This window comes from Xyrauchen texanus, chromosome 28, assembly GCF_025860055.1.
Source record: "Xyrauchen texanus isolate HMW12.3.18 chromosome 28, RBS_HiC_50CHRs, whole genome shotgun sequence".
NCBI lineage: Eukaryota > Metazoa > Chordata > Actinopteri > Cypriniformes > Catostomidae > Xyrauchen > Xyrauchen texanus.
This window is the reverse complement of record NC_068303.1, coordinates 38,238,521-38,265,577: the sequence shown is the minus strand read 5'-3', so window position 1 is coordinate 38,265,577 and position 27,057 is coordinate 38,238,521. Positions and strand designations below refer to the sequence as shown.

Genomic DNA, 27,057 nt, shown 5'->3' with positions numbered 1-27,057 from the left:
TAGGAAAATTCCTTGTAACGGAATCCATGTGCTGCTCTGGGGACATGATTTATTTATTTTTATTATTAATTTTTTTTATCCACTTTTTCTCCCCAATTTGGAAAGCCCAATTCCCACTACTTAGTAGGTCCTCGTGGTGGCACGGTTACTCACCTCAATCCGGGTGGCGGAGGACAAGTCTCAGTTGCCTCTGCTTCTGAATTTTATCACTTGACTCACTGTGCATGACATCGCATGTGGAGGCTCATGCTACTCTCCGCGATCCACGTACAACTTACCACACACCCCATTGAGAGCAAGAACCACTAATCGTGACCATGAGGAGTTTACCCCATGTGACTCTACCCTCCCAAGCAACCGGGCCAATTTGGTTGCTTAGGAGACCTGGCTGGAGTCAGCAACCTGGATTCAAACTCGCGACTCAAGGGTGAAAGTCAGCATCAGTACTTGCTGAGTTACCCAGACCGGGGTCTGGGGACCTGATTAATTTAATAAAAAATTGTAATTCATCATTTGTTAATATAGTCAATTATAGTAAATTAACATATTAAATCGACAAGCCCTAATATATCATCAGCTCTCTAGTTTTCGGTGTCAGCACCAGCCATTTAAAAACCCACATTGGTTGACCACTTCTGGTAACCATTATTGTTTTAGTCATACCTCTACTCTATCATCATTATTGCAAACTAATAAGGTGTTTAGCAGAATTTGGCATGTGTTAAGTACCTTGTGGTCTTTGTAAATGTCTGCCAAAACTTCAGTAGTTTTGATTCCACATTGGATACACACTGTTTAAAATGGCGGAGGACATCGCTGTTTCTATAGTGAATGACTCTTGCATACCGGCTACAGCGAAATAGAGAGGAATACCCCCGCATGGACATATATTTTCCACTGAAAATGCTGACAGCATCTCTGATTGGGTGTGGCAACAGGTGATCGCACATGTCTCACAAACACACACACACACACACACACATCCAGCCGTCTATCCTTGTTTATCCAATAACTTGTTAGAAACAGCACAAGCCATGATACTATTTCTAAAGTGACATTTTTGAATTACTAACAGAGGTTTGGACACATCATTTGTTTTGAACCAGCAATGGCAGATTCTGATCCGTCGTGTAAGAAAGTAGTTCCATGCACAAATGCTTGTGTGATATATATATATATATATATATATATATATATATATATATATATATATATATATATATATATATATATATATATTAGGGCTGTCGAGTTAACGCGTTAATAACGCATGATTAATTATACAAAAAATAACGCGTTAAAATAATTAACGCATTTAATCGCAGTACCACCTGTATACTCCAGAGGGCAGTGAGTGAAATTAACAGTTTATACAGTGAAGAAAACAACACCGATATGCGTTAATAAGGGTTCAAATGCGAACTAAGGAATCTCAATGTGTGTTTAAAGATTGAGTATTAAACTATATTTAACTTGACACAGTGACCTAAACATTTTATTTTTATGATGCAACACACCCGAGACGCGACACAAGCATGTCTGACGCAGGTCGTATGGTCCCGAAATTGGAAGCTTTGTCCCATGTCCCACAAGTCATAAGCAGTGTCCTGCGCTTCAATTTTGTCTGTATAATTTTTTATCTTTATTATTATTTCAGTATAATTTTATTTCATCATCCTTTAATTACAAAATCACTATTAAAAAAATGTTAATAAGAAAACACTGAACTTGCGCAGCGCAGCCTTTTTTTCTTGCCAGAATGGGAAAACAACGGAAAAAAAAAATGCAACAGAAAAATGGGTCTATCCGGAGCTCCCAAGAAGAAAAAGTGTCTTTGTTCGTATAATAAAGAATTTGAGAAAATATATACATGGTTAAAACCAGTTACAGGTGACCCTAAAAAAGTGCAGGGTATGCCACCGAAGTTTCACGGACAGCTCTGCTGAAGCAGTTCAGTGCCCCAAACATGACAGCTCTGATATCTTTGGCTTTGAGCTGTCACCAACGCGTTCGTGGAGAGGGTGTTTTCACTGATGACCGCTGCGTAGACAGAGACAAGGAACTGAGCGTCTGTGGACCTCATCAAAAGAGAACTCCTGGTGAAAGTGAACACCTACACCTGCCAGGAGTTTTAGTCATAATGAATGAGAAGGCCCTACTCGAAGCAGCCAGATCAGACAAAAAAATGTAATTCAATATGCACTAAATCTGATAAGATCGCATTTAATCTTTCTAGTCTTTAATAATGGAATTGATGTGCTTATTTGGAAATGTGCTTTTAAACGATTAGATTATTATTTTCACTTCATTATATTTACATTGAGTAGGTCTGAGCTGTTAAAATTAGTTTGTATCGTAGACCTTATGCCAAACTGAGTGACATTCACAGCGCCGTCATTAACATTTAACATCACTGCAAAAATACATCTAATATAAAATCAATATTTATTCACCTAGTACAATAATAGTAAGTTATCTCTCCCTCGTGTCCCGCATTGTCCCGCAAAATCAGGTCTGCTGACCTGCAACAGAGCAATAGCCAGGTGGTCACCCTATCGTATGGTCTTTACCTCACAAATATTTAATTACTGGTTAAGGAGGTGTCCTTTTAAACTGTTACACCGTTTTTACCCAGTCAATCTTTATTTAAGAAACATGCTCCCTGAAATAGATGCACTTTGCTCCTTCTGTAATGCTGTAGATAAATCTGCCCCTCATATTTTTTGGGAATGTGCCCACGCTGTAGTATTTTTGAGAATTTTTTTAAATATATTATTTAAATTCCCTTTGTTCCTCCAACAACTCCAAAGCATTGAAAACCATTGCACTATATAATGAATATAATTAAACAAGCCCTCATAATAAATCTCCAACTGATTGACAAATTCACTAGTGTAATGAATTGCTGTGAACTGTATGCCAATGATTGAATTATGATCAATAATATGGTAGTAAACAATACATTGTATTCTAAAGCCACTTTTGTATTGTTTTATCAATGATGAACTCTTCTGCTACAGGAATGTAACGCACTTTAATTATCTGAATATTTTTGTATTTTATATACAGTATGTATGTATGTATGTATGTGTGTGTAATACATTTTTAATATTCAAAGATAATTATTTCATCATTATATATTGAATTATTGTTATATGAGGGGCTTTCTCAGCAAATATTTGTATATGCGATTAATCGCGATTAATTAAGCGGGACACCATGTAATTAATTCGATAAAAAATATATATATATATATATATATATATATATATATATATATATATATATGAGTGCATGTGTATACATTCTCAGATAAAAAAATTTCTTCTGCAGTATAGCTGCTAAAATTTTTTACTTTGTTTTTAAAGAGTTTTACATATTGGAAAATATTGCAAAAACACATTTTGTTGCAGTGTATAATGGGACGAAGGCTGCCTCTCTCACCTTTCTGTTCACTTCAATCCATCTTTAACTCACAAACAAATTCTCTCGTATTGATAAAGCTGCATGTTGCCAAAATTGGCAACATGCAGAAAATTCTTCATGATAAGAAATGCACAGTGACATATATTATGATTCAATAAGTTGCGAGCCAATACGTTATAATCTAGCTGCGGCAAGCATGCGTGCTCTAGGGTCGAGCGTCCCTGTGACAGTGTGTGTATCAGCCAGATGCAGTTTCAATTTAGAAGAGGCGCTGACTGCATAGAAGTTGTTTTAGTTATCCTTCAGAGTTTAGTTATTTACATGATCTGCTTCCATCTTATTTGAACTTTATTAAAGCTATAACACATTAAATATACAGTGCATCAGGAAAGTATTCACAGCGCTTCACTTTTTCCAAATTTTTTTATGTTACAGCCTTATTCCAAAATGTATTAAATTCACTATTTTCCTCAAAATTCTACAAACAATACACCATAATGACCATGTGAAAGTAGTTCGTTTGAAATCTTTGCAAATTTATTAAAAATAAAAAAACGAAGTCTTTTCAGTATCACAGCCTTTGCTCAATACTTTGTTGAAGCCCCTTTGGCACCAATTACAGCCTCAAGTCTTTTTGTGTATTATGCTACACAACTTGGCACACCTATTTTTAGGCAGTTTTTCCCATTCTTCTTTTTCAGGACCTCTCAAGCTCCTTCAGGTTGGATGGGAGTGTCGGTGCACAGTCATTTTCAGATCTCTCCAGAGATGTTCAATCGGGTTCAAGTCTGGGCTCTGGCTGGGCCACTCAAGGACATTCACGGAGTTGTCCCTTAGCCACTCCTTTGTTATCTTGGCTGTGTGCTTAGGATCGTTGTCCTGTTGGAAGATGAACCTTCGCCCCAGTCTGAGGTCCAGAGCGCTCTGGAGCAGGTTTTCATCAAGGATGTCTCTGTACATTTCTGTATTCATCTTTCCCTCGATCCTGATTAGTCTCCCAGTTCCTGCCACTGAAAAACATCCCCACAGCATGATGCTGCCACCACCATGCTTCACTGTAGGGATGGTTTGGCCAGGTGAATAGCAGTGCCTGGTTTCCTGCAGACATGACGCTTGCCATTCAGGCCAAAGAGTTTAATCTTTGTTTCATCAGACCAGAAAATTTTGTTTCTCATGGTCTGAGAGTCCTTCAGGTGCCTTTTGGCAAACTCCAGGCAGGCTGTCATGTGCCTTTTACTGAGAAGTGGCTTCCGTCTGGCCACTCTACCATACAGATGTGATTGGTGGAGTGCTGCAGAGTTCATCTGGAAGGTCCTCCTTTCTCCACAGAGAATGCTGGAGCTCTGTCAGAGTGACCATCGGGTTCTTGGTTACCTCTCCGACTAAAGCCCTTCTCCCCCGATTGCTCTGTTTGGCCGGGCAGCAAGCTCTAGGTAGAGTCCATAGCATGTGAGTGAACGCTGGCGTGACTGTCGCCGCTACTCACCGGCAGAACTTTGGCATACATTTTGACAATACCAGCGAATTTTCAGACAGATAGTGCTTCAATCTGATCAAATTGAATCATTATATCGCCTGTACAACATTGGTTGCTACTTATGACCAGTAACTGTTGGATTAACACTCTTCTGTGATCCCGACTGCGTCCTAACATCTTCACCGCTGCTGCTTACCTGAGGATCTGCTTACCTGAGGATGACGTGGATTCGCCGGTCGGTTTTCTGGCTCGTGCTTGGCTGGCTTCTGGTGTCTCTTGCCCACCTGCAAGTTGACGCTCTGTTCCAGTACTCTGTTACTGAGCTTTTGAAGCTCCGACGCCATGTTGATGTCCTCCAGCCCCCATCTGGTTGCTCCATTCCATCGGACATCTTTTTCCAGCCGAACCGGAGATATATTCATCGTGGACCGCGCGGTAAGCGCTTTTACAAGAATTCTTATTCTTTCATTCCAACTTGGTTTTCCACACGCCGTCGTTCTCGCAACCCCAGCCGAGGTGCTAATCACAGTAGTCTGGCTAGTCTCCCTAAAGTGGCTAACTCTGCCTATAAAAGTAGCTCTGCCACCGTGAACTTTGGTCTCTTGAACACTCGCTCTCTCAACAACAAGGGTCCACTAATCAGAGATGTCATTATGGACTATAATCTTGACTTTTTATGTTTGACTGAGACCTGGCAGCTGACTAATGATTTTATTCCCTTAACGCGTCTGCCCCGCCGGGTTTGTTTACAATTGCCAGCCCCGTGCTTCTGGGCGTGGCGGAGGTCTCGCATTGTTTCATCGCGAGACCTGGAAAGTTTTGCCGATTCCTGTTTCTCCTCTATTTTCATCGTTTGAGTACTCTGCCTCACTGTTGCCCGGACCCTCGCCCACAGTTGTGGTCACTGTTTACCGTCCCCCAAAATATAACAAAGCTTTTCTAAATGACTTTTCTCAGCTTTTCACTCATCTTTCAACTCTATCTCATAACTTAATCATCCTGGGTGATTTTAATATTCATATGGATAATATCAGTTCTCCGCTCTCCAGAGAATTTTCATCTTGCCTGGAAAGCCTCGGTCTGCATTTATATATCGACTCTCCAACTCATTGTGTGGGGCATATACTGGATTTAGTCTGTTGTTCGGTGTCATCCCTCTGCCTGTAAAACTCACTCTGTTGCCTTTTCCGACCATATGCTTATTACTTTTAAGATCACCCTTCCGCTATCTAAACTGACTCTTCCTCGCACCATTTCTTTCAGGAATATCAAGGACATTAACACTGTCACCTTTGCATCTGATATCAATAATTTTCCAAGTGTACCTGCCTGCTGTTCACCTGATGAATTAGTTTCCCACTATAACAAACACCTTCACACTCTCTTGGACACTCATGCTCCTATGAGATTCAGATCAGTCTCCTTCAACCGTTCAGCACCCTGGTTCACTCCCGCCCTACGCCTTCTGAAATCCCAGGGCCGTCAGCTGGAGCGTCTTGCTAACAGAACTGGACTCACCATTCATAAAAATATGTACATGGAACATGTCAATTTGTATAAGGATTCTCTCTCTTCAGCTAAATCTGCTTATTACTCACACTTAATCCACTCTAATCATCATAATTCTAAAACTCTGTTCTCCCTCCTCACCTCCATTACAAAACCTCCTGATTCTCTTCCTTACCATATGCAATCTCAAGACTTTTGCAATAAACTTATGTCCTTTTTTGTTTCCAAAATTACAGACATCCATAAAGACCTGACCTCATCTGGAGCTGCTGCTTCTGGAGGCAACTTTAACACCCCTTATCCATTCCCAACTACTACTTTTTCAAGTTTCGACCTTCCCTCTGTTCAAGCCATTTCGGACATTATTCATAAATCTAAACCCTCCACATGTCAGCTCGACCCACTTCCCACCAGCCTGGTTAAATCCTGCTGCTCTTCACTTGCCCCTCTCATCACTGAGATTATTCACTCCTCCCTAAGCTCTGGTTCAGTCCCCCTTCACTCAAAATTGCCTCGGTCACACCCATTCTGAAAAAACCTGGTCTGGACCCCACTAATTTTAGCAATCTCCGTCCCATATCTAATTTACCCTTCATATCCAAAATCCTGGAAAAAACAGTTGCTTTTCAACTTCATACTCACCTCATGTCGAATAGCATCTACTGAGCAGTTTCAATCTGGCTTCCGTCCCCTTCACAGCACTGAAACCGCACTCATCAAAATTTCAGATGACCTTCTTATGGCTTCTGATTCTGGGTTACTTTCAATTCTCATTCTTCTGGACCTCACAGCAGCTTTTGATACCATTTCTCATCCCACCCTTCTCAGTCGATTATCATCTATTGGTATCACCCACACTCCCATAGCCTGGTTTACTTCATACATCTCTGATCGCACACAGTTCATACAACTAAAAACCCAGAAATCCGTTACCTTCCCGTCTCCGCCGGAGTGCCCCAAGGCTCTGTATTGGGGCCTCTCCTTTTATCATATACATCCTCCCTCTTGGTCACATCCTCCGTAAACATAACATTAAATTTCATTGCTACGTGGACGACACCCAGCTCTACCTCTCTACTAAACCATCTTCTTTACTCCCGCCAACCTCTCTTACCCTCTGTCTCCAAGAAATTCACTCTTGGTTTTCATCCAACTTTCTCAAACTGAACAGTTCAAAAACCGAAGTCCTCCTGGTGGGCACACCTCATACCCTCTCTAAAGCTAATAAAGTTTCCATTACCATTGATAACTCAACTATCCTTCCCTCCCCTCAGGTTAAGAGTCTGGGTGTCGTCCTTGACAGCACTTTATCCTTCCACTCTCACATTAACAGCATCACCCGGTCAGCCTATTTCCACCTGCGTAACATTTCCGCCTCCGTCCCTCTCTTACTCCAAAAACCACCGCCATCCTGGTTCACAGTCTTATCACATCTCGGTTAGATTACTGCAACTCACTCCTGTTTGGCCTCCCTAATAAGTCGCTCCAGAAGCTGCAGCTCCTACAGAACTCTGCTGCACGCCTGATTACTCAGACCCCTATTTTTCATCATATCACTCCCGTCTTGCAACAACTTCACTGGCTTCCTGTCAAACAGAGGATCATCTTTAAAATACTTCTCATTACTTACAAAGCAGTTCATAACATGGCTCCTCTATATATCTCAGATCTTCTCCATTTAAACATCCCTACTCGTTCACTCCGGTCATCTCACACCTGCCATCTTTCTGTTCCCCTGCTCGTCTTGTCACAATGGGGAAAAGGGCGTTTAGTCGCTCTGCTCCCCATCTTTGGAATTCCCTCCCTCCAGATCTTCGTACCATCAACTCATTTAATCTTTTCAAATCCAAACTCAAAACTCACTTGTTTAGACAATCATATTCCGCCTGATCCATATCACCTCAATGTTGTTTTGCCAATTTTATTGTTTACTGTTTTAATGGTTTTTATCTGTTTTGTACAGTGTCCTTGGGTGTCCTGATAAGGCGCTTTAAATAAAATGTATTATTATTATTATTATTATTATAGTCCTGGTAGTTCCAAACTTCCATTTACGGATGATGGAGGCCACTGTGCTCATTGGGACCTTCAACGCTGCAGAAATGTTTCTGTACCCTTCCACAGATCTGTGCCTTGATACAATCCTGTCTCAGAGGTCTACAGACAATTCCTTGGACTTCATGGCTTGGTTTGTGTTCTGACATGCACTGTTAACATTGGGACCTTATATAGACAGGTGTGAGCCTTTCCAAATCATGTCCAATCAACTGAATTTACCACAGGTGGACTTCAGTCAAGTTGTAGGAACTTCTCAAGGATGATCTGTGGCAACAGGACGCTCAATTTTGAGTGTCATGTCAAATGCTGTGAATACTTATGTACAGGTGAAACTCGAAAAATTAGAATATCGTGCAAAAGTTCATTAATTTCAGTAATTCAACTTAAAAGGTGAAACTAATATATTATATAGACTCATTACAAGCAAAGTAAGATATTTCAAGCCTTTATTTGATATAATTTTGATGATTATTGCTTACAGCTTATGAAAACCCCAAATTCAGAATCTCAGAAAATTAGAATATTGTGAAAAGGTTCAGTATTGTAGGCTCAAAGTGTCACACTCTAATCAGCTAATTAATCCAAAACACCTGCAAAGGGTTCCTGAGCCTTTAAATGGTCTCTCAGTCTGGTTCAGTTGAATTCACAATCATGGGGAAGACTGCTGACCTGACAGTTGTGCAGAAAACCATCATTGACACCCTCCACAAGGAGGGAAAGCCTCAAAAGGTAATTGCAAAAGAAGTTGGATGTTCTCAAAGTGCTGTATCAAAGCACATTAATAGAAAGTTAAGTGGAAGGGAAAAGAGTGGAAGAAAAAGGTGCACAAGCAGCAGGGATGACCGTAGCCTGGAGAGGATTGTCAGGAAAAGGCCATTCAAATGTGTGGGGAGCTTCACAAGGAGTGGACTGAGGCTGGAGTTACTGCATCAAGAGCCACCACACACAGGCGGGTCCTGGACATGGGCTTCAAATGTCAAGCGTCTTACCTGGGCTAAAGAAAAAAGAACTGGTCTGTTGCTCAGTGGTCCAAAGTCCTCTTTTCTGATGAGAGCAAATTTTGCATCTCATTTGGAAACCAAGGTCCCAGAGTCTGGAGGAAGAATGGAGAGGCACACAATCCAGATGCTTGAAGTCCAGTGTGAAGTTTCCACAGTCTGTGTTGGTTTGGGGAGCCATGTCATCGGCTGGTGTTGGTCCACTGTGCTTTATTAAGTCCAGAGTCAACGCAGCCATCTACCGGGACATTTTAGAGCACTTCATGCTTTCTTCAGCAGACAAGCTTTATGGAGATGCTGACTTCATTTTCCAGCAGGACTTGGCACCTGCCCACACTGCCAAAAATACCAAAACCTGGTTCAATGACCATGGTATTACTGTGCTTGATTGGCCAGCAAACTCGCCTGACCTGAACCCCATAGAGAATCTATGGGGCATTATAAGAGAAAGATGAGAGACATGAGACCAAACAATGCAGAAGAGCTGAAGGCCACTATTGAAGCATCTTGGTCTTCCATAACACCTCAGCAGTGCCACAGGCTGATAGCATCCATGCCACGCCGCATTGAGGCAGTAATTAATGCAAAAGGGGACCAAACCAAGTACTGAGTACATATGCATGATTATACTTTTCAGAGGGCCGAAATTTCTGTATTTAAAATCCTTTTTTTTTATTGATTTCATGTAATATTCTAATTTTCTGAGATTCTGAATTTGGGGTTTTCATAAGCTGTAAGCCATAATCATAAAAATTATGTCAAATAAAGGCTTGAAATATCTTACTTTGCTTGTAATGAGTCTATATAATATATTAGTTACACCTTTTAAGTTGAATTACTGAAATTAATGAACTTTTGCAAGATATTCAAATTTTTCGAGTTTCACCTGTACATGTTTTTTTTGTGTGTTTTTCTTTCGTTTTGTATTTTTAATAAATTTGCAAAGATTTCAAACAAACTACTTTCATGTTGTCATTATGGGGTATTGTTTGTAGAATTATGAGGAAAATAATGAATTTAATCAATTTTGTAATAAGGCTGTAACATGATAAAATGTGGAAAAAGTGAAGTGCTGTGAATACTTTCCGGATGCACTGTAACTGCATTAAAGGGGACCTTTTATGCTAAATTCACTTTTATATGGTGTTCATAACCACCTTGCAATGATAAAAGTCCATCGACTCCTCTTTCTTATATTTCTGTTAATCAAAAATGTTGTGTCAAAATGATTGGTTTTCATTTCTGGCCTCGCCCACAACTGGTGATTTCACCCTATTATCATAGATCCTCCCCTGAGTGTTCTACACACAGTCTGCAATTTCTTTCCACGCTGGAGCAGATACAGTGAAAAGATTAATGTCTCAGCTTCGTAAGCGTCATAAGTGTTCTGTTGTTGGCTGTCAATGTCAATGTCAATGTCAATGTCACCTTTATTTGTATAGCACTATTAAAACAACACAAGTTGACCAATGTGCTTTACATTCTCACTGAAAAATAGAAAGAGAAACATACTACAATAGTAATAGAATAAAGATAAAAATATAAACATTTAAGACGAATAAGCCATGGCAAACAGATATGTCTTAAGTTGTACTTTAAAAACATGTACAGAGTCAGCATCCCTAACATATGATGGCAAACTATTCCAAAGTCTTGGCGCTACTACTGCAAAAATCCGATCCCCTTTCTGGCTTAACTTAGTCCGTGGAATTTTCAGCAACTTTTGAGTTGATGATCTCAAGGTTCTTCCTGATTGATACTCTATTAACAGAGCTGATAAATAAGTCAGTGTAAGGTCATGGAGTGATTTATACACCAATAAAAGAAGTTTAAAATCAATTCTATATTGTACAGGAAGCCAATGTAGAGCAATCAAAGATGGAGTGATATGTTCTCGTTTTTTAATATTCAATAATAATCTCGCTGCCGCATTTTGGACCTTTTGCAGCCGTAGAATAGAAGCTTGACTAATACCCTTATATAAAGAGTTACAATAATCAAGTCTTGACGATATAAGCGCATGGATAGCAATTTCAAGGCTCTTATACGTCAAACATGATTTCATCTTAGCCAAGTTTCTTAAGTGAAAGAAACTTGTCTTCACCACATGATTTATCTGTACATTTAGCTTCAGAGAGCTATCGATGTAAACACCCAAGTTTTTAACACGTTCTTTAACATGTATTGAGAGTGGGCCGAAATTTAACTCCGCTGAGCTCCTTGTTCTTCTTGACCCGCATACTACAATCTCAGTCTTATTTTCATTAAGATATAGAAAGTTAGAGGCCAACCATGATTTAAGTTCAGACAGGCAGGACAGTAGAGGCTCCAGGCTACTTCCGTTTCTTAATGGTAAGTATATTTGCAAGTCGTCTGCATAGCAATGAAATGCAATGTCATACCTCCTAAAAATATCTCCCAACGGCAGCATGTAGAGTGAAAAAAGTGTTGGGGCCAGGATAGAGCCTTGTGGCACACCGCATATCAGTGGTGTAGAACTTGATGTATACTGGCCGAATTTCACTGCCATGCTTCTTTCAGTCAGGTATGACCTAAACCAATTTAGGGCCTTCCCCTGAATCCCTACATATTCCTCTAGCCGCGACAGCAACACAGCGTGATCTAGTGTATCAAAGGCTGCGGTTAAATCTAATAAAACTAACACTGCTGAATCACCAGTATCCACTGTCATCAATAAATCATTGAACACTTTTACAAGGGCAGTCTCTGTAGAAGGAAGCCTCTTAAAACCAGACTGGTAAACTTCACCAATCTTATTCTGTTCTAAATAAACCTGTAATTGATTGAGCACCACTTTTTCTAAAATTTTTGACATAAATGAGAGATGCGAGACCGGTCTAAAATGATTCGAGTCAGTTGGATCTAAATTTGTTTTTTTTAGCACTGGTTGCACAAAAGCCTGTTTTAGCATGTTAGGAAAAATACCTGTATCTAAACTTTTATTCACAATCTGAATAAAACTAGGTCCAACAGCCTCAATATTTTCTTTCAGGAACCAAGGAGGAACCATGTCTATAGCTGACCCGGTAGGTTTCAGGTTACTTACAATTTCCCGTAGCCGCTGAAAAGTAATGAGTTCAAATTGATTAAAAACTGTAGTCTGTGTGAAAAGGTTTAAAACGTCATTGTTCATTTGTGGGATAATTCCTCTAAGATTCTCAATCTTTGTTTTAAATGAACTAAGAAAATTCTCACATATCAATGGGGTCGGATTGAGATTTAATATGGGAGAGTTTAAAACTGTATTTATAATATTAAATAATGTCCTCGGATTGTTACCATTTTTTTCTATTATCTCAACAAAATATTTTGATTTGGCTAATTTTACAGTCCTCTGAAAAATTTTTAACACTTCTTTAAAGATATCATAGTAAATTTGTAACTTATTTTTCTTCCATTTTCTCTCTGCTTGCCTACAATTTTGTCTAAGGCCTCTTATTTCATCGTTTAACCACGGATCGGACCTAATTTTATGCTGTTTAATATTTTGAGGAGCCACTGCATCTAACACATCTTTACAGGTAGAATGCAGCCAATACAGGTGTTCATCGACACCCATATCCTGAAAACCAGAATCAGACACCTTGCAAACCTCATTGAACTTAGCAATGAATTCTGTACCAGTGTTTGATGAAAACCTGCAAAAACATTGCAGAGATTCCACAGGATTGACAAAACAGCATGCGATAGGAATATTAAACAAAATTGGTTTGTGGTCCGAAATAGCATGTTCATTTAATTCTAAGCCTTCAGTAGAGAGACCATGTGTTAATACCAGATCTAAAGTATGGCCGTACCTATGAGTCGGACCATTAACTATTTGGGTTAGATCAAAAGAATCAATCAAGTTTAAAAAGTCCTTTGTCATCACATTTTCTGGGCAGCAGACATGTATATTAAAATCACCTAAAATAAGTAATCTATCAAATTTTGAAAACAAACCTCCAAGGAAGTCCCCAAATTCATTAATAAAATATTTCTGTGCTTTTGGAGGCCTATAAATAATAGCAATGGCAACTGGATTACCAATGTCCAGTATCAGCAGTTGTCGTTCAAATGATCCGCATTCTTCCGTTGCTATTAATCTGCAATTAAATTTCTCTTTGAATATAGAGACCAGTCCTCCTCCTCGACCCGATGAACGAGGGGTGTTGAAAAACTTACAGTCCCGTGGTATTAGTTCAGAGAAAGGACTCATGTCCCCGCTTGCAATCCATGTCTCCGTGATAAACATAAAATCTAGGCCATGCGCAATAAGAAAGTCATTTAAAATAAATGTCTTATTCATCACTGACCTCGCATTGATCAAGCCGATTTTCAGTTTTATGTTCTCCTCATCTGGTTGCGTTTTCCGACGTAGAGGTTTAATATTACACAATCTCACCCCGCCAAGTCATAAACGCGGAGAACAACACCGTTGAAGCACTCCAGAAGAAGTAGGGAGAATCGGGACAATCCAGTTGTATAGTGGTTCCAGGGAGCGCCATCTCACAAACGAGAACAATCTATTCCGTCAACAACCAGATCACGATGAACACATCTCCTCTGGTTTCTTCCAAGGACAAGTTTGAGCTTAACCGTGAAACCACTTCTCTTCCCTCTGCGCTTTCGTCGTTTCTTTCCCGGCGGCAAACATTGTCCCCGACGGAGATACGGTGGTACAGACGCCAACAGTTGCGGGGGAATTCCATAGGGAGCCAACAAAGACTGGACTGTTTGTTCATCTCTCAGAAGGCCAATATTCAGCAAAGTTTGCCGATCATAAACTTAACACAGGTAATGCACTTTGACTAAAGACAACACTTGAATAAAAAATGCCATGATTTAAGAGGCTATTAAAAAGCCACAATATAACCAAACATAAAACTCTCAAAGAGTGACGGCCTGCCATAAACACCGGCGCCATCTTTTCGGCTCTGGGACACATGTGACCAAGTCATTTAAACTTGGCTGTAAAAGTGAACATTAGAGTCTTCATGTACTCCCAGCATCAGAGCCACTGAAGACGCCCCAAAACATAAAAAAATGTATGTATGTTTTTGCAAATCATTTTACATAAAAAAATGTGTGTGTTTTTGCAAATCATTTTACACCAGACTGCTTTGTGAAAGATTGTCAATATAAAGCAGGATTTAAAAAAAAATGTATTCTCAAGCATGGATCAGTACCAACTGTTCGAGTTCCAGCTTTATAGCCTAAAGATGTAAGTATTGCACTTTATATTTTGTGAATGTTTGCAAATCGCCTTTCCAGATGTGCTTGTTATCTGATTCCATGGCTAATGCAACTAAAGTTACAATTGTCTATGTATTCACGGAGACCAGAGCTATGTCGGGGTGATGAGCAGCAGCTTATTTGCGTTTAAAGAGACACACACGAAAACAGCATGTTTTTGATTCCAGACAAATAGAGGCATTTACAACATGGTATAATATGTTATCTGTGGGGTATTTTGAGCTGAAACTTCGCAGACACATTCTTGGAACACCTGAGACTTATGTTACATCTTGTAGAAAAGGGGCATAATAGGTCTCCTTTAAAGATGTATAGCCGGGGTGTTTCCATTTAAAGACGCTTGACCCACAAGTTTTGCTTCAGCGGAGTGGCAGCTCCAGCTCAACTTATTCCACAGTGAAAGTGCTTCTGTATTTACTTTATATTCTGTATTTACTTTATATTTTTGCATTATAATTCCCTCATACTTTGCGATGTACATCACCTGAAGCTTTTAGAGTGCAATCTGGACTGTGAGCTGTGTAAGTCTTCCCCTCCCAAGTCAGGTGCAAGCTGCAGTGCTGATATCATCATTAGAGTTTAAAGTGATCTCATGTTACATTAAATTAGGTCAATCGACTATTTGACAACGAAAATGTTTGTCGACAATTCTTTAGTCAATAACGTCGACTAATCACTTCAGCCCTAGTGTGTGTGTGTGTGTGTGTATGTATGTATATATATATATATATATATAGTAACAAGGTTAAAAAATGGGAAAGGAGGCGGTGAGAACCAGCTGAACAATCAAAGTAATATTTTAATAGGAACTTAAACAAAAAGACACAAACGCACACACTGCAGCTGCATTTGGCTCGCTCTCTCTCAAACTGCCGCATTCTGCTGCACTTATTCCTCTCCTCGGCTGATTAGCCCGATTGGGGGCCGGACGTGCGTAGTCACTCCTCCTCATCTTATATATATATATATATATATATATGTTCAAAAGGGGAAACTAACACTTCTGTTAATCTTGGACAATTATCGGCCTATGCAGATAATCTCAAATTGCACCATTAATCTGCCTGGTCGATATATTGTTTCATCACTAATGTAATGCATTCGTTCTACTTTTGCAATGGTTAAAATGGCAAAACGGCCAAAACAATAATAAAACCAAAAAAGGAAAACTTCAACAAAGTGGTTTGTATATGTTTACAAGAATGCCTTTTGGCTTAAATGATGCAACTTTGTCATTTTTGCTTTGAATTCATTCAATGCTGATGCACAGTTGTTCTTTTTCTTTCCAGGTTACGAAGGATCTGAAACAGTATGACAATAAAATCATAGAGTGCACATTCGTCAATAACACCTGGGTGTTTATGCGACAGAGAATTGACAAGAGCTTTCCCAATGCATATGACACAGCCATGGGTAAGAATTCACACATTATACTTAGAACCTTTGTTAGAAAATATCTTTATCCATCACTCTGACAGACTGAGTTTATAAAATTTCCATTATAGTCTTATTGTTATCCTTCATACTTGTTTTTATTTCAAAAATACTAGGGCTACATTTAGGGACGTGCCATCCATTTTAAAGGGATAGTTCACCCAAAAATTCTCTTAATTTACTCACTCTCATGCCATCAATACATATGTGTATTACTTTCTTCTGTTGAACACATACAAAGATTTTTAGAGAATATCTCAGCTCTGTAGATCTTTTCAATGCAAGTTAATGGTGACCAGAACTTTGAATCCCCAAAAATCACAAAGTCACTGAAAAGTAATCCATAAGACTCCAGTGGTTAAATCCATATCTTCAGAAGTGATATGATATGTGTGGGAAAGAAACAGGTCAATATTTAAGTCTACACTTTCACTTCCACATTCTTCTTCTTTTGTTTTTTGTGACTGCATACTTCATGCATATTGCCAACTACTAGTCGGGTCTGGTCAAAGGTTGATATATATAGAAAAAAAGGACTTACATTTTTATCTGTTTCTCACCCACACTTATCATATCACTTCAGAAGATATGGATTTAACCACTTGACTGTTATGGATTAGTTTTATTCTGGCTTTATGTGATTTCTGGAGATTTAAACTTCTTGTCACCTTTCACTTGCATTGTATGTACCTACAGAGGAGAGATATTCTTCAGAAATATTTGTTTGTGTTTTGCAGAAGAACGAAAGTCATACACATCTGGGATGGCATGAGGGTGAGTAAATGATAAGAGAATTTTGGGTGAACTATTCCTTTAATGGTTTGACAGTGGATATATAATACATTTTCAACTACCCAAGTAAATGTGCTAAAACTAAGGGGTTCTGGGGTGAAAGCCCTATCTTTCAATCAACCACTGCACTAAAATAGGATTTTTAAGATGGTCTAATCGTAACATTTTATAAATCACATAAATACATGCACAAGTTCACAGAACTTTGTCAGTGTGCCTGATATCAACATAAACTGACATGAGAAGCACACACATTTATAGCTCAGTTTATACATTTACTCCACTAAAATAACTGAGAATTCAGCTCTTAAGATCATGTTTTCGCTCAGATTAAATGCTTGTGTAATTGGTATTTTGATGTGCAACTATCGTCGTGATTTCTCTTTGTTCTTTTTTCATACTTTATTATCATCCAGTAACACCCTTATATAATCATAGATGCATGCAGTCATGAACTCAGAGAACCGCCACTTAAAATCCCAACACAAACGCAAGATGCAAATGACAAAGAGAATGTAGTCAAACTGATGCATTAGGTTAAAATGTTTTTCTTGTTTCTTTTTTATCTGTCAAAATAATTAACAGCATTTGGAATTATCTGTCAATGTTTCAAAAACATCTGTTTTGTGATGATCAATCCCTGGTAATACTTAAATAAACTAGTATTAATTTAACTAAACTTTACTTTCTTAGCAAGATTCTTTTAAAATGCCATGATAGTAGTTGAGCTGACAGAGAAAACTGATCATAGAATTAAATCGTTTATACTAATGTCTGAAATAGTGCCCCTTATGGCAACGCTGAGTATCTAACACATACTTTTGTCGTGTTATGATTTACGACACATTTCAGAACGCAACAACGTATGAAGCAATGTTGCTTCTAGAAGTTTTTGCTTTCGTGTACTTGCATAGAGTCTGGTACAAGCTGGTCATTAGCTGGTCCAAGCTAGTGCTGCAACAACTAATCAATAAACTTGGTAATAATGGCTATATACAGTGCATCCGGAAAGTATTCACAGCGCTTCACTTTTTCCACATTTTGTTGTTACAGCCTTATTCCAAAATGTATTTTATTAATTTTCCTCAAAATTTTACAAACAAAACCCCATAATGACAACGTGAAAGAAGTTTGTTTGAAATCTTTGCAAATTTATTAAAAATAAAAAATGAAAAAAATCACATGTACATAAGTATTCACAGCCTTTGCTTTGTTGAAGCACCAGTTACAGCCTCAAGTCTTTTTGTGTATGATACTACACACCTTGGCACACCTATTTTTGGGCAGTTTCTCCCATTCTTCTTTGCAGGACCTCTCAAGCTCCGTCAGATTGTATGGGGAGCATCGGTGCACAGCCATTTTCAGATCTCTCCAGAAATGTTAAATCGGGTTCAAGTCTGGGCTCTGGCTGGGCCACACAAGGACATTCACAGAGTTGTCCCTTAGCCACTCCTTTGTTATCTTGGCTGTGTGCTTAGGGTCGTTGTCCTGTTGGAAGATGAACCTTCACCCCAGTCTGAGGTCCAGAGCGCTCTGAGCAGGTTTTCATCAAGGATGTCTCTGTACATTGCTGCATTCATCTTTCCCTTGATCCTGACTAGTCACCCAGTCCTGCCGCTGAAAAACATCCCCACAGCTTGATGCTGCCACCACCGTGCTTCACTGTAGGGATGGTATAGGCCAGGTGATGAGCAGTGCCTGGTTTCCTCCAGACATGATGCTTGCCATTCAGGCCAAATAGTTCAATCTTTGTTTCATCAGACCAGAGTTTTTTGTTTCTCATGGTCTGAGAGTCCTTCAGGTGCCTTTTGGCAAACTCCAGGTGGGCTGTCATGTGCCTTTTAATGAGGAGTGGCTTTCGTCTGGCCATTCTACCATACAGGCCTGATTGGTGGAATGCTGCAGAGATGGTTGTTCTCCTGGAAGGTTCTCCTCTCTCCACAGAGAAACGCTGGAGCTCTGTCAGAGTGACCATCGGGTTCTTGGTCACCTCCCTGACTAAGGCCCTTCTCCATCACTCAGTTTGGCCGGGCGGCCAGCTCTAGGAAGAGTCCTGGTGGTTTCAAACTTCCATTTACGGATGATGGAGGCCACTGTGCTCATTGGGACCTTCAATGCTGCAGAAATTTTTCTGTACCCTTCCCCAGATCTGTGCCTTGATACAATCCTGTCTCGGAGGTCTACAGACAATTCCTTGGACTTCATGGCTTGGTTTGTGCTCTGACATGCACTGTTAACTGTGGGACTTTATATAGACAGGTGTGTGCCTTTCCAATTCTTGTCCAATCAACTGAATTTACCACAGGTGGACTCCAATTAAGTTGTAGAAACAAGGATCAAGGATGATCAGTGGAAACAGGATGCACCTGAGCTCAATTTTGAGTGTCATGGCAAAGGCTGTGAATACTTATATACATGTGATTTTTTTTTTTTACATTTATTTATTTATTTTTTTAATACATTTGCAAAGATTTCAAACAAACTTCTTTCACGTTGTCACTATGGGGTATTTTTTATGGAATTTGAGGAAAATAATGATTTTAATCCGTTTTGGAATAAGGCTGTAACATAACAAAATGTGGAAAAAGTGAAGCGCTGTGAATACTTTCCGGATGCACTGTAAAATATTTGACAACTAATTGCATTATCGATTAGTCAAATAAGCCAAACCCAAGTTGTCCAGAGCTCGGGAACACATTGTTAAAGGATTAGCTCACCCAAAAATGAAAAATCAGTCATTGTTTACTCATCACTGTGTTGTTATAATCCTATCTGACTTATTTTCTTTTTCCTAACACAAAGGGAGAAATTATGAGGAAAAAATAATTGTGCCCAGTGATTTCATAAAATTACAGTTTATGGTGACTACCTCTTCAAGTTTTAAAAGAATGCAAAAGTATAATTCAGAAGTCCATGAGACTTATGATTGTTATGAAAGCATATGATAAGTTTGGTGAGAAACAAACCAAATCTAATTATTTAATGAAAATGTTCACTGACCATTGATCTCTTGTGCTCATGATAGGTCACGAGAGCAACAGTTCACGTAGCCACCTCGCGACATTGGAGCGATCAAGTGAAAACCTCAGCGATCACAACAAAGCTGTGCATAAAACAGAGAGCAGAACTTACTAAACATGTCTGAAGAGTTGTTGTCAAAGAATTAATGCATTTCTTTCCCCAGCCTTTTTTTTGAGTATTCAAAAATCAAACAGAAACATAGAGGAGGATACAGGCAACAGCAAACGGCATGCGATAAAAGGTAAAATTTCTGTGGTAATCGGAGTTTTTGTCCTAACCAGCAGTGACGGTTCATTCTGTCTATCGCTTGCTTTCTATTTTCGGCGTTGCACGGGTCAGTCTACTGTGAATTGGCACTGACCAGAAACTTTCAAAAAACATAAGGCCAGTAATAGAAATGCATAAATTCTTTGACTACAAACTCTTCAGAAATGTTGAATACGTTAAGTTCTCTGTTTTATGTGCAGCTGTGTTGTGTTCTGTTGTCGCTATCACTGTGGAGGACCTGATTTTAGATAAACAAAACAAGTTTTCGCTTGAACGCCCCAATGTTGTGAGGGCGCTGTGTAAACTGTTGTTATTTTGATTAAACTGTGCTGTTTGCTACCCTTTTTTAGGTTTTAATATAACCATAGTTAAAATCCTATATATAATGTCATCATTATATCAAGACATCATTTTTAAGAACAGTAACAGTAAGACCCTTATATTTAAAGAATAAAGACATAACAACATTTACCTCTTAGCAGTCAGCACTTAGATTGTGGTTTTGGTTTTCTTTATTATCATTTATAGTTGTGAGGTTTACATTTTCCTATTTCTTTCAATCAATTTATGTTGTAACATTTATATTTTAAACCTTTTTGTACACAAAGACATAATGTACACAATAGTATACAATCATTTATATTTTTTAATCTGATTAACCAAATAAATAATGGATTATCAAAATAATAATTTGTTGCTGTCCTAGTCCAAGCTGGTCCAAGTTAGAGGACCACCTTAGACAGATAACAAACCAGCTGGTCATAGCAGCTTAAGATGGTTAACTCAATGCCTGAGTTGTAATACTTAAGACGACACACATGGTGAAGTGCTGTGTCAAGCTAAAGAAACAGCTCAACATGTTGTTGTTTATTGTTAAGTTCGACCAGAGGTGAGTAGAGAAGCCAAAAACTGTACTCAAGTACAATTACTTCAAAACATAATTACTCAAATAGATGTAAAAGTAGTGAGTAACTTGTTTCTTTCACAAATGACATAATAGACGTTAACTCCCTATATTCCACTACATAATACTCATTGAACATGTACTACAGAATTATGATTATTATTAATGGAAATTCTGTCATTATTCACCATCATGTTTTTCCAAACCTTTATGACTTTCTTTCTTCTATGCAACACAAGCTTTCTTCCATCCAACACAATAAGGAAATATTAGACAGTATGTTTACCTGAATCACTATTTACTTTCAGTGAATGTTTTTTAAAAAAAAAAAATATATATATATATATATATATATATATATATATATATATATATATATATATAGAAAGTGAATTTTACAGAGATTGTCAGTCTCTGTCTAACATTTTTTGTGTTCCACATAATACAAGGCCTCACACTGGTTTGGAACAACACAAGGGTACAGAAATTATGACAGAATATGAAATTATGGCTGAGCTATCACTTTAAAGAGATAGTTTACCCAAAAATGAAAATTCTCTCATCATTTACTCTCATGCCATCCCAGATAAGTATGACTTCCTTTCATCTGCAGAACACAAATTCAGATTTTTATAAGATTATTTTGGGTCTGTAGGCCAAATTTTTGATGCTCCAAACAGCACATAAAAGCAGTATAAAAGTAATCCATAAGACTCCAGTGGTTAAATCCATGTCTTCAGAATCATAGGTGTGGGTGAGAAACAGATCAATATTTTTCTTTTTTTGCTAGACAGCAGGGGCGATATGCAGAGAAGAATGTGATTCACCAAAAAGACAAGAAGAATGTGAAAGTGATCTGTTTCTCTGTTTCTCGTCCACACCTATCACATCACTTCTGAAGATACGGATTTAACCACTAGAGTCTTATGGATTATTTTTATGCTGACTTTTGTTTGTTTGTTTGTTTGTTAAGCTTTAAAATGTTGCCTTGTCACGCTTTCACTTGCATTGTATGGACCTACAGAGCTGAGAAATTCTTCTAAAAATCTTAATTTAAGTTCAGCAGAAGAAAGAAAGTCATACACATCTGGGTTGTATGAGGGTGAGTAAATAATGAGAGTTGTAATTTTTGGGTGAACTATCTCTTTAAGGGCTCTTGTCAGATCTGGATGAATTTGTCAATAAGAAGAGAGGTTTGGAAAATGTTCTAGTAATTATTAGAGTGAAAACATGAAAATGTCCCACAAGGACATTATATATAATGCTGAAATATAATGCCTTCTTTCGCTATTTCATAGTCCTTTTAAAGTCCTGTGTGGATTCTTATTTGAGTGTAGTTACAGTTTTCAGTGTCGTAAGTATTTAGATCGTAAGTTCTGTACAACAGTACCGCCGCTCTCTAAATGCAGAGCATGCAGCCTATGTAGGGCGCCAACCCTGATTGCTGTGTCTGAAACCGGCCCCATCCACTATATAGTGCACTATTTCAAGTTTTTGCTATTTTTTAGGAGTGTCTGAATTCTGAGTGAGCCACTTGTTCCCTACTTTTGTTCACTCATTCTTACCACAATGCACTCTAATTTCAAGTGTACATTTCAAGTACACTCGATGACTGTTAATTTCCCACAATCCACCACGGGGAAGACATACGAGCTGGGAGTTTACTGCTTCCTTCGCTCCTGCAATATTTTATTTCATGCTGAATGTAGTAAATTACTTTTTGACAAATCATTACTGGATTAAAATAGCATAAGAACATACAGAGAGCCAAAACATACAGATACATTTTAAAATGTACTCTTTATTTGATCAAATGTGTTTACTCTTTATATTAAAATGACAAACAGAATGAAGATTTATTGTATTAATATATTAAATAAGAATAACAAATAAGGCCTAAGTATTTAAAAATTTCGTATTTGACGTTTCTGCACCAGCCCCAAGAGCTCCAACACTCTCGTCCGAATTCACTAATTTTGTTCACTTACTGCTGAGATATAGTGCACTAACAGCGATTCACTATATAGGAAATAATGAATGAGTGAACGATTGCAGACACAGACACTCTCGTCGCGATGATCACACGCGCGCACATCTCGCAGTGCACGCGCAGAAATGCTGTCTGCACTCCAGTTGTCGATCACGTGAATGGCAGTAATTTACATTTAACTTGGATGTTTACATGGATTTACACAGTTAATCCGCCTGAAGTAGCTGCAATAGTTTCCAGTACCCCCGCGAGGGCACGGAGTAAATGCATAAATACTGCTTGTGATATGCGGGACAAAGCACACTGATATATTGCTGTACTGATTTAAAAATGTACACTTAAGAACTGATGTCATAAGAGCCCAGTTACAGAATCACCCTGAAAATGTCCATCTCATTACACAGAAAAGCCTGCGTTAGAATTAGAGCCAAAACTTACCTCAGCTTGCTGCCTGAAGTGGGAGCTGTGACATTAATCTTGAAATATCAGTTTGTCTTGGTGTTAAAAGAAGGCATTGCATGGTGAAACTATTATTTTTTTCACTGTGTGGAGCGAAGAAAGTGTTTCACTTTGAAGAGTTTGATGCTGCTGCACTGATGACTTGAGTGACAGTCCATCACTCAAGTGGGAGCGTCTCATTGTGCACAGCTGTAAACTTCCGCTCTCGTAAAACTCCCATTCAATAATCTCTCAATAAATTACACATTAATTCAAATTAAACCCTGTAATGTAACGACAGTAACGCCACACATTGTAAAGAACTAAAAGTAAAAATAATTCATTCGAAATTTACTTGAGTGAGAGTAAAAATACCCACTTTTAAACCTACACTAAAAGTTACATTTTCCCCAAAATGTTACTCAAGTAAATGTAACGGAGTAAATATAATGAGTTACTACCCACTTCTGAGTTCGACTAAGTTAATTTAATTTATTTATTAAGTGGTGACCGTACATTGACAGCGCAATGGAGCCGGCTGTGACGGCATACAGATTGTAATGTCTATGTCAATAACCAGCTTGGACCATCTTGAAACCTGTTACCATGTTCCAAAACAGTTACTAGCTTAAGTTGGATTTCCAGCAGGAAAGCATAGGTAGAATTTGTGAGGTTGTTCAAAAGTATAGTTGGTTATTTTGTTTTTATCTGCTTTTTTTCGCCAACAGCTGTGTGCAACAGTATCCAACATCCTGTCACCAAGGAAATTCTCTTTGAGTTTTTAGACAGATGCGCGCAGATGCAGTCACGCAAACATCCACCTGAATCTGAACTCATGCCTCCACCAGCACCAAAGAGACCTAACCACACCATACCATAATGACACAACACAGCTGGAGCAGAACTTAAGCAGTTACATAGTTTTTTTTATTCCTGAAATTTTCTGCCGGTCCACACGGCAAGAGACCTTTGGAGAACGTTTTGCTTTTTGGCCTCACTAGGCTTCTGTTGATGAGTGAATCTATTTAATGACATTGTTCAGAGAGCTTGTTTCTACGATGAGTTCTTGTGTAAAAAATCTATTTAATGGAATGGTTTGATTTTTGTTTTTTTTATTATGTTCTGTATTTGTTAGTGTCCTCTGATGTTTGTTCTACAATTATTTGTTTTATATTGAAGAGAACATTAAAGTGTGCTAGATTAAAGGAATTGTTCACCCAAAAAATTTAATTCTGTCATTATTCCAAAGCCGTATGATGTTATTCTTTTTTAAAACCGATTTTTTGAAGAATCTTCATGCAGCTCAAACTTCAAAAAGGACAAAAATCTCCATAAAAAAAAGTTCATATGACTCATGCGTTACATACACTGTATATAAGTCTTCTGAAGTCATACAATAGCACTGTGTGAGGAACAGACTCAAATTTAAGCTGTTTATTACTGGAAATCTTCCCCTCCACCAAAGCTCTTAATGGAATAGTTCACCAAAAGTGATATCATTATTTACTCTGGTAAACTTGACTCCTGTTTTTTTATTGACAACAAGAATAAAAATACTACAAAACAACAGCGAAAGGAGTTGAAACACTAAATTCTAAGTTTTTTGAAGCCATATGAAATCCCTGTGTGATGAATAGTCAAAGTTATTCACTCTCAAATAAAATATGCAGACAACAGCACAGGTTAGATGTCAATAACATGAAACCTCATTCATTCTTGTTTGTCTCATGACCAAATGTCCCAAAAAAAACTGTGCCGTAGTCACTATTTGATTTAGGCCCAACAATTTTGTCCTGTTCATCACACAAAATTATCCATTTCAGAGCAGCCACAACTCACTTTCATCATTCCAATGGCAAAAACCCTTGTGAAGTTTTTCAGTAAATAGTGACTTACACAAAGTGATCGGATGACTTCAGAAAGACAAATCCATTGCACAAGTCATATGGACTACTTTTATGATGTATGGAGCTTGACAGATGTGGTCGCTATGAATTGGGAAGGAGCTACATGAATATTCTTTTAAAAAAAAATCTTTCATATTCCATGAAAAAAGAGCAGCATACAGGTTTGGAAAAACTTGAGGGTAAAAAATGTTTTCACTTTACACTGAACTGTTCCTGAAAATTTTGTGAGACCTGACATTGCAAAATTTAGTGAGCGACTTTCTCAAAATTTCACCAGATGTGGAGCTCTTAGTTATGATTAATAGTTTGAAACCTAGAATCAATTAGCATTTCAGTTGCGCTGTTTGTACAGTTATTAATGCATAGGCTATTGTCCTATGATCATGCATTTATTAGGTGATCGTGTTTTGTATGTCACTTTGCATGGATGTTTTTAAAATGTTGTCCCAACCCTTGTTCTAAGGTTTTGTTTCTTGAAAAAATGTCAGGTGTGTTTTAAGCTTTCTTTGAGTCATTGGTTCAAACAAGTAAAGCAATAAATGTGAAACTAGAAAAAGTTCGTCGAGACAAACTTTTAAGTTGGCTTGTGAAAGTTTGGACCAGAAAGTTTGAAGTTTAAAGTAGTTTGAAGTTTAAAGTAGTTTGAAGTTTAAATTAGTTTAAAGTTTAAATTAGTCTAAAGTTTAAATTAGTTTGAATTTTAAATTAGTTTAAAGTTTAAATTAGTCTAAAGTTTAAATTAGTTTGAATTTTAAAGTAGTTTGAAGATTAAATTAGTTTGAAGTTTAAAGTAGTTTATAGTTTAAATGAGTTTAAAGTTTAAATTAGTTTAAAGTTTAAAGTAGTTTGTAGTTTAAAGTAGTTAAAAGTTTAACTTAGTTGCTAGATAGATAGATAGATAGATAGATAGATAGACACTCAGATAGAGAGATAGATAGATAGATATTTACCCTCAGATAGATAGATAGATATAGATAGATAAATATTTACCCTCAGATAGATAGATAGATATTGACCCTCAAATAGATAGATAGATAGATATTGACCCTCAGATAGATAGATAGACAGACAGATAGATGCTAGCACGTTTTTAGCATTTTTTAGTACTTCGCTAGGTGATACTAGCATGTGTTAGCATGATGCTAGCACGTTTTTAGCATCTTTTAGCACTTCGCTTGGCGATGCTAGCATGTGTTAGCATGATGCTAGCACGTTTTTAGCATTTTTTAGCACTTCGCTAGGTGATGTTAACATGTGTTAACATGATGCTAGCATGTTTTTAGCATGTTTTAGCACTCCGCTAGGCGATGTTAGCATGTGTTAGCATGATGCTAGCACGTTTTTAGCATGTTTTAGCACTTCGCTAGGCGATGCTTAGCATGTGTTAGCATGATGCTTAGCTGCGTTTTTAGCATGTTTTAGCGCTTCGCTAGGCGATGCTTAGCATGTGTTAGCATGATGCTAGCAAGTTTTTAGCATGTTTTAGCACTCCGCTAGGCGATGCTTAGCATGTGTTAGCATGATCTTGCTGCGTTTTTAACATGTTTTAGCACTCCGCTAGGCGATGCTTAGCATGTGTT

General features: G+C 38.1%; 1 protein-coding gene across 1 annotated transcript in view; it reads left to right on the top strand.

Annotated features, from left to right (window-relative positions):
• The window catches only part of LOC127621571 (mRNA-capping enzyme), a 195,351-nt gene extending 169,287 nt beyond the window's left edge, over positions 1–26,064 (top strand). Inside the window, exons 15-16 of the mRNA XM_052095228.1 lie at positions 16,014–16,137; positions 24,299–26,064. Of these exons, the coding sequence (XP_051951188.1) occupies positions 16,014–16,137; positions 24,299–24,450 (276 nt within the window). The 3' untranslated portion in view covers positions 24,451–26,064. The remainder of the gene's footprint in view (positions 1–16,013; positions 16,138–24,298) is intronic.
• Positions 26,065–27,057: the final 993 nt, after the last annotated feature.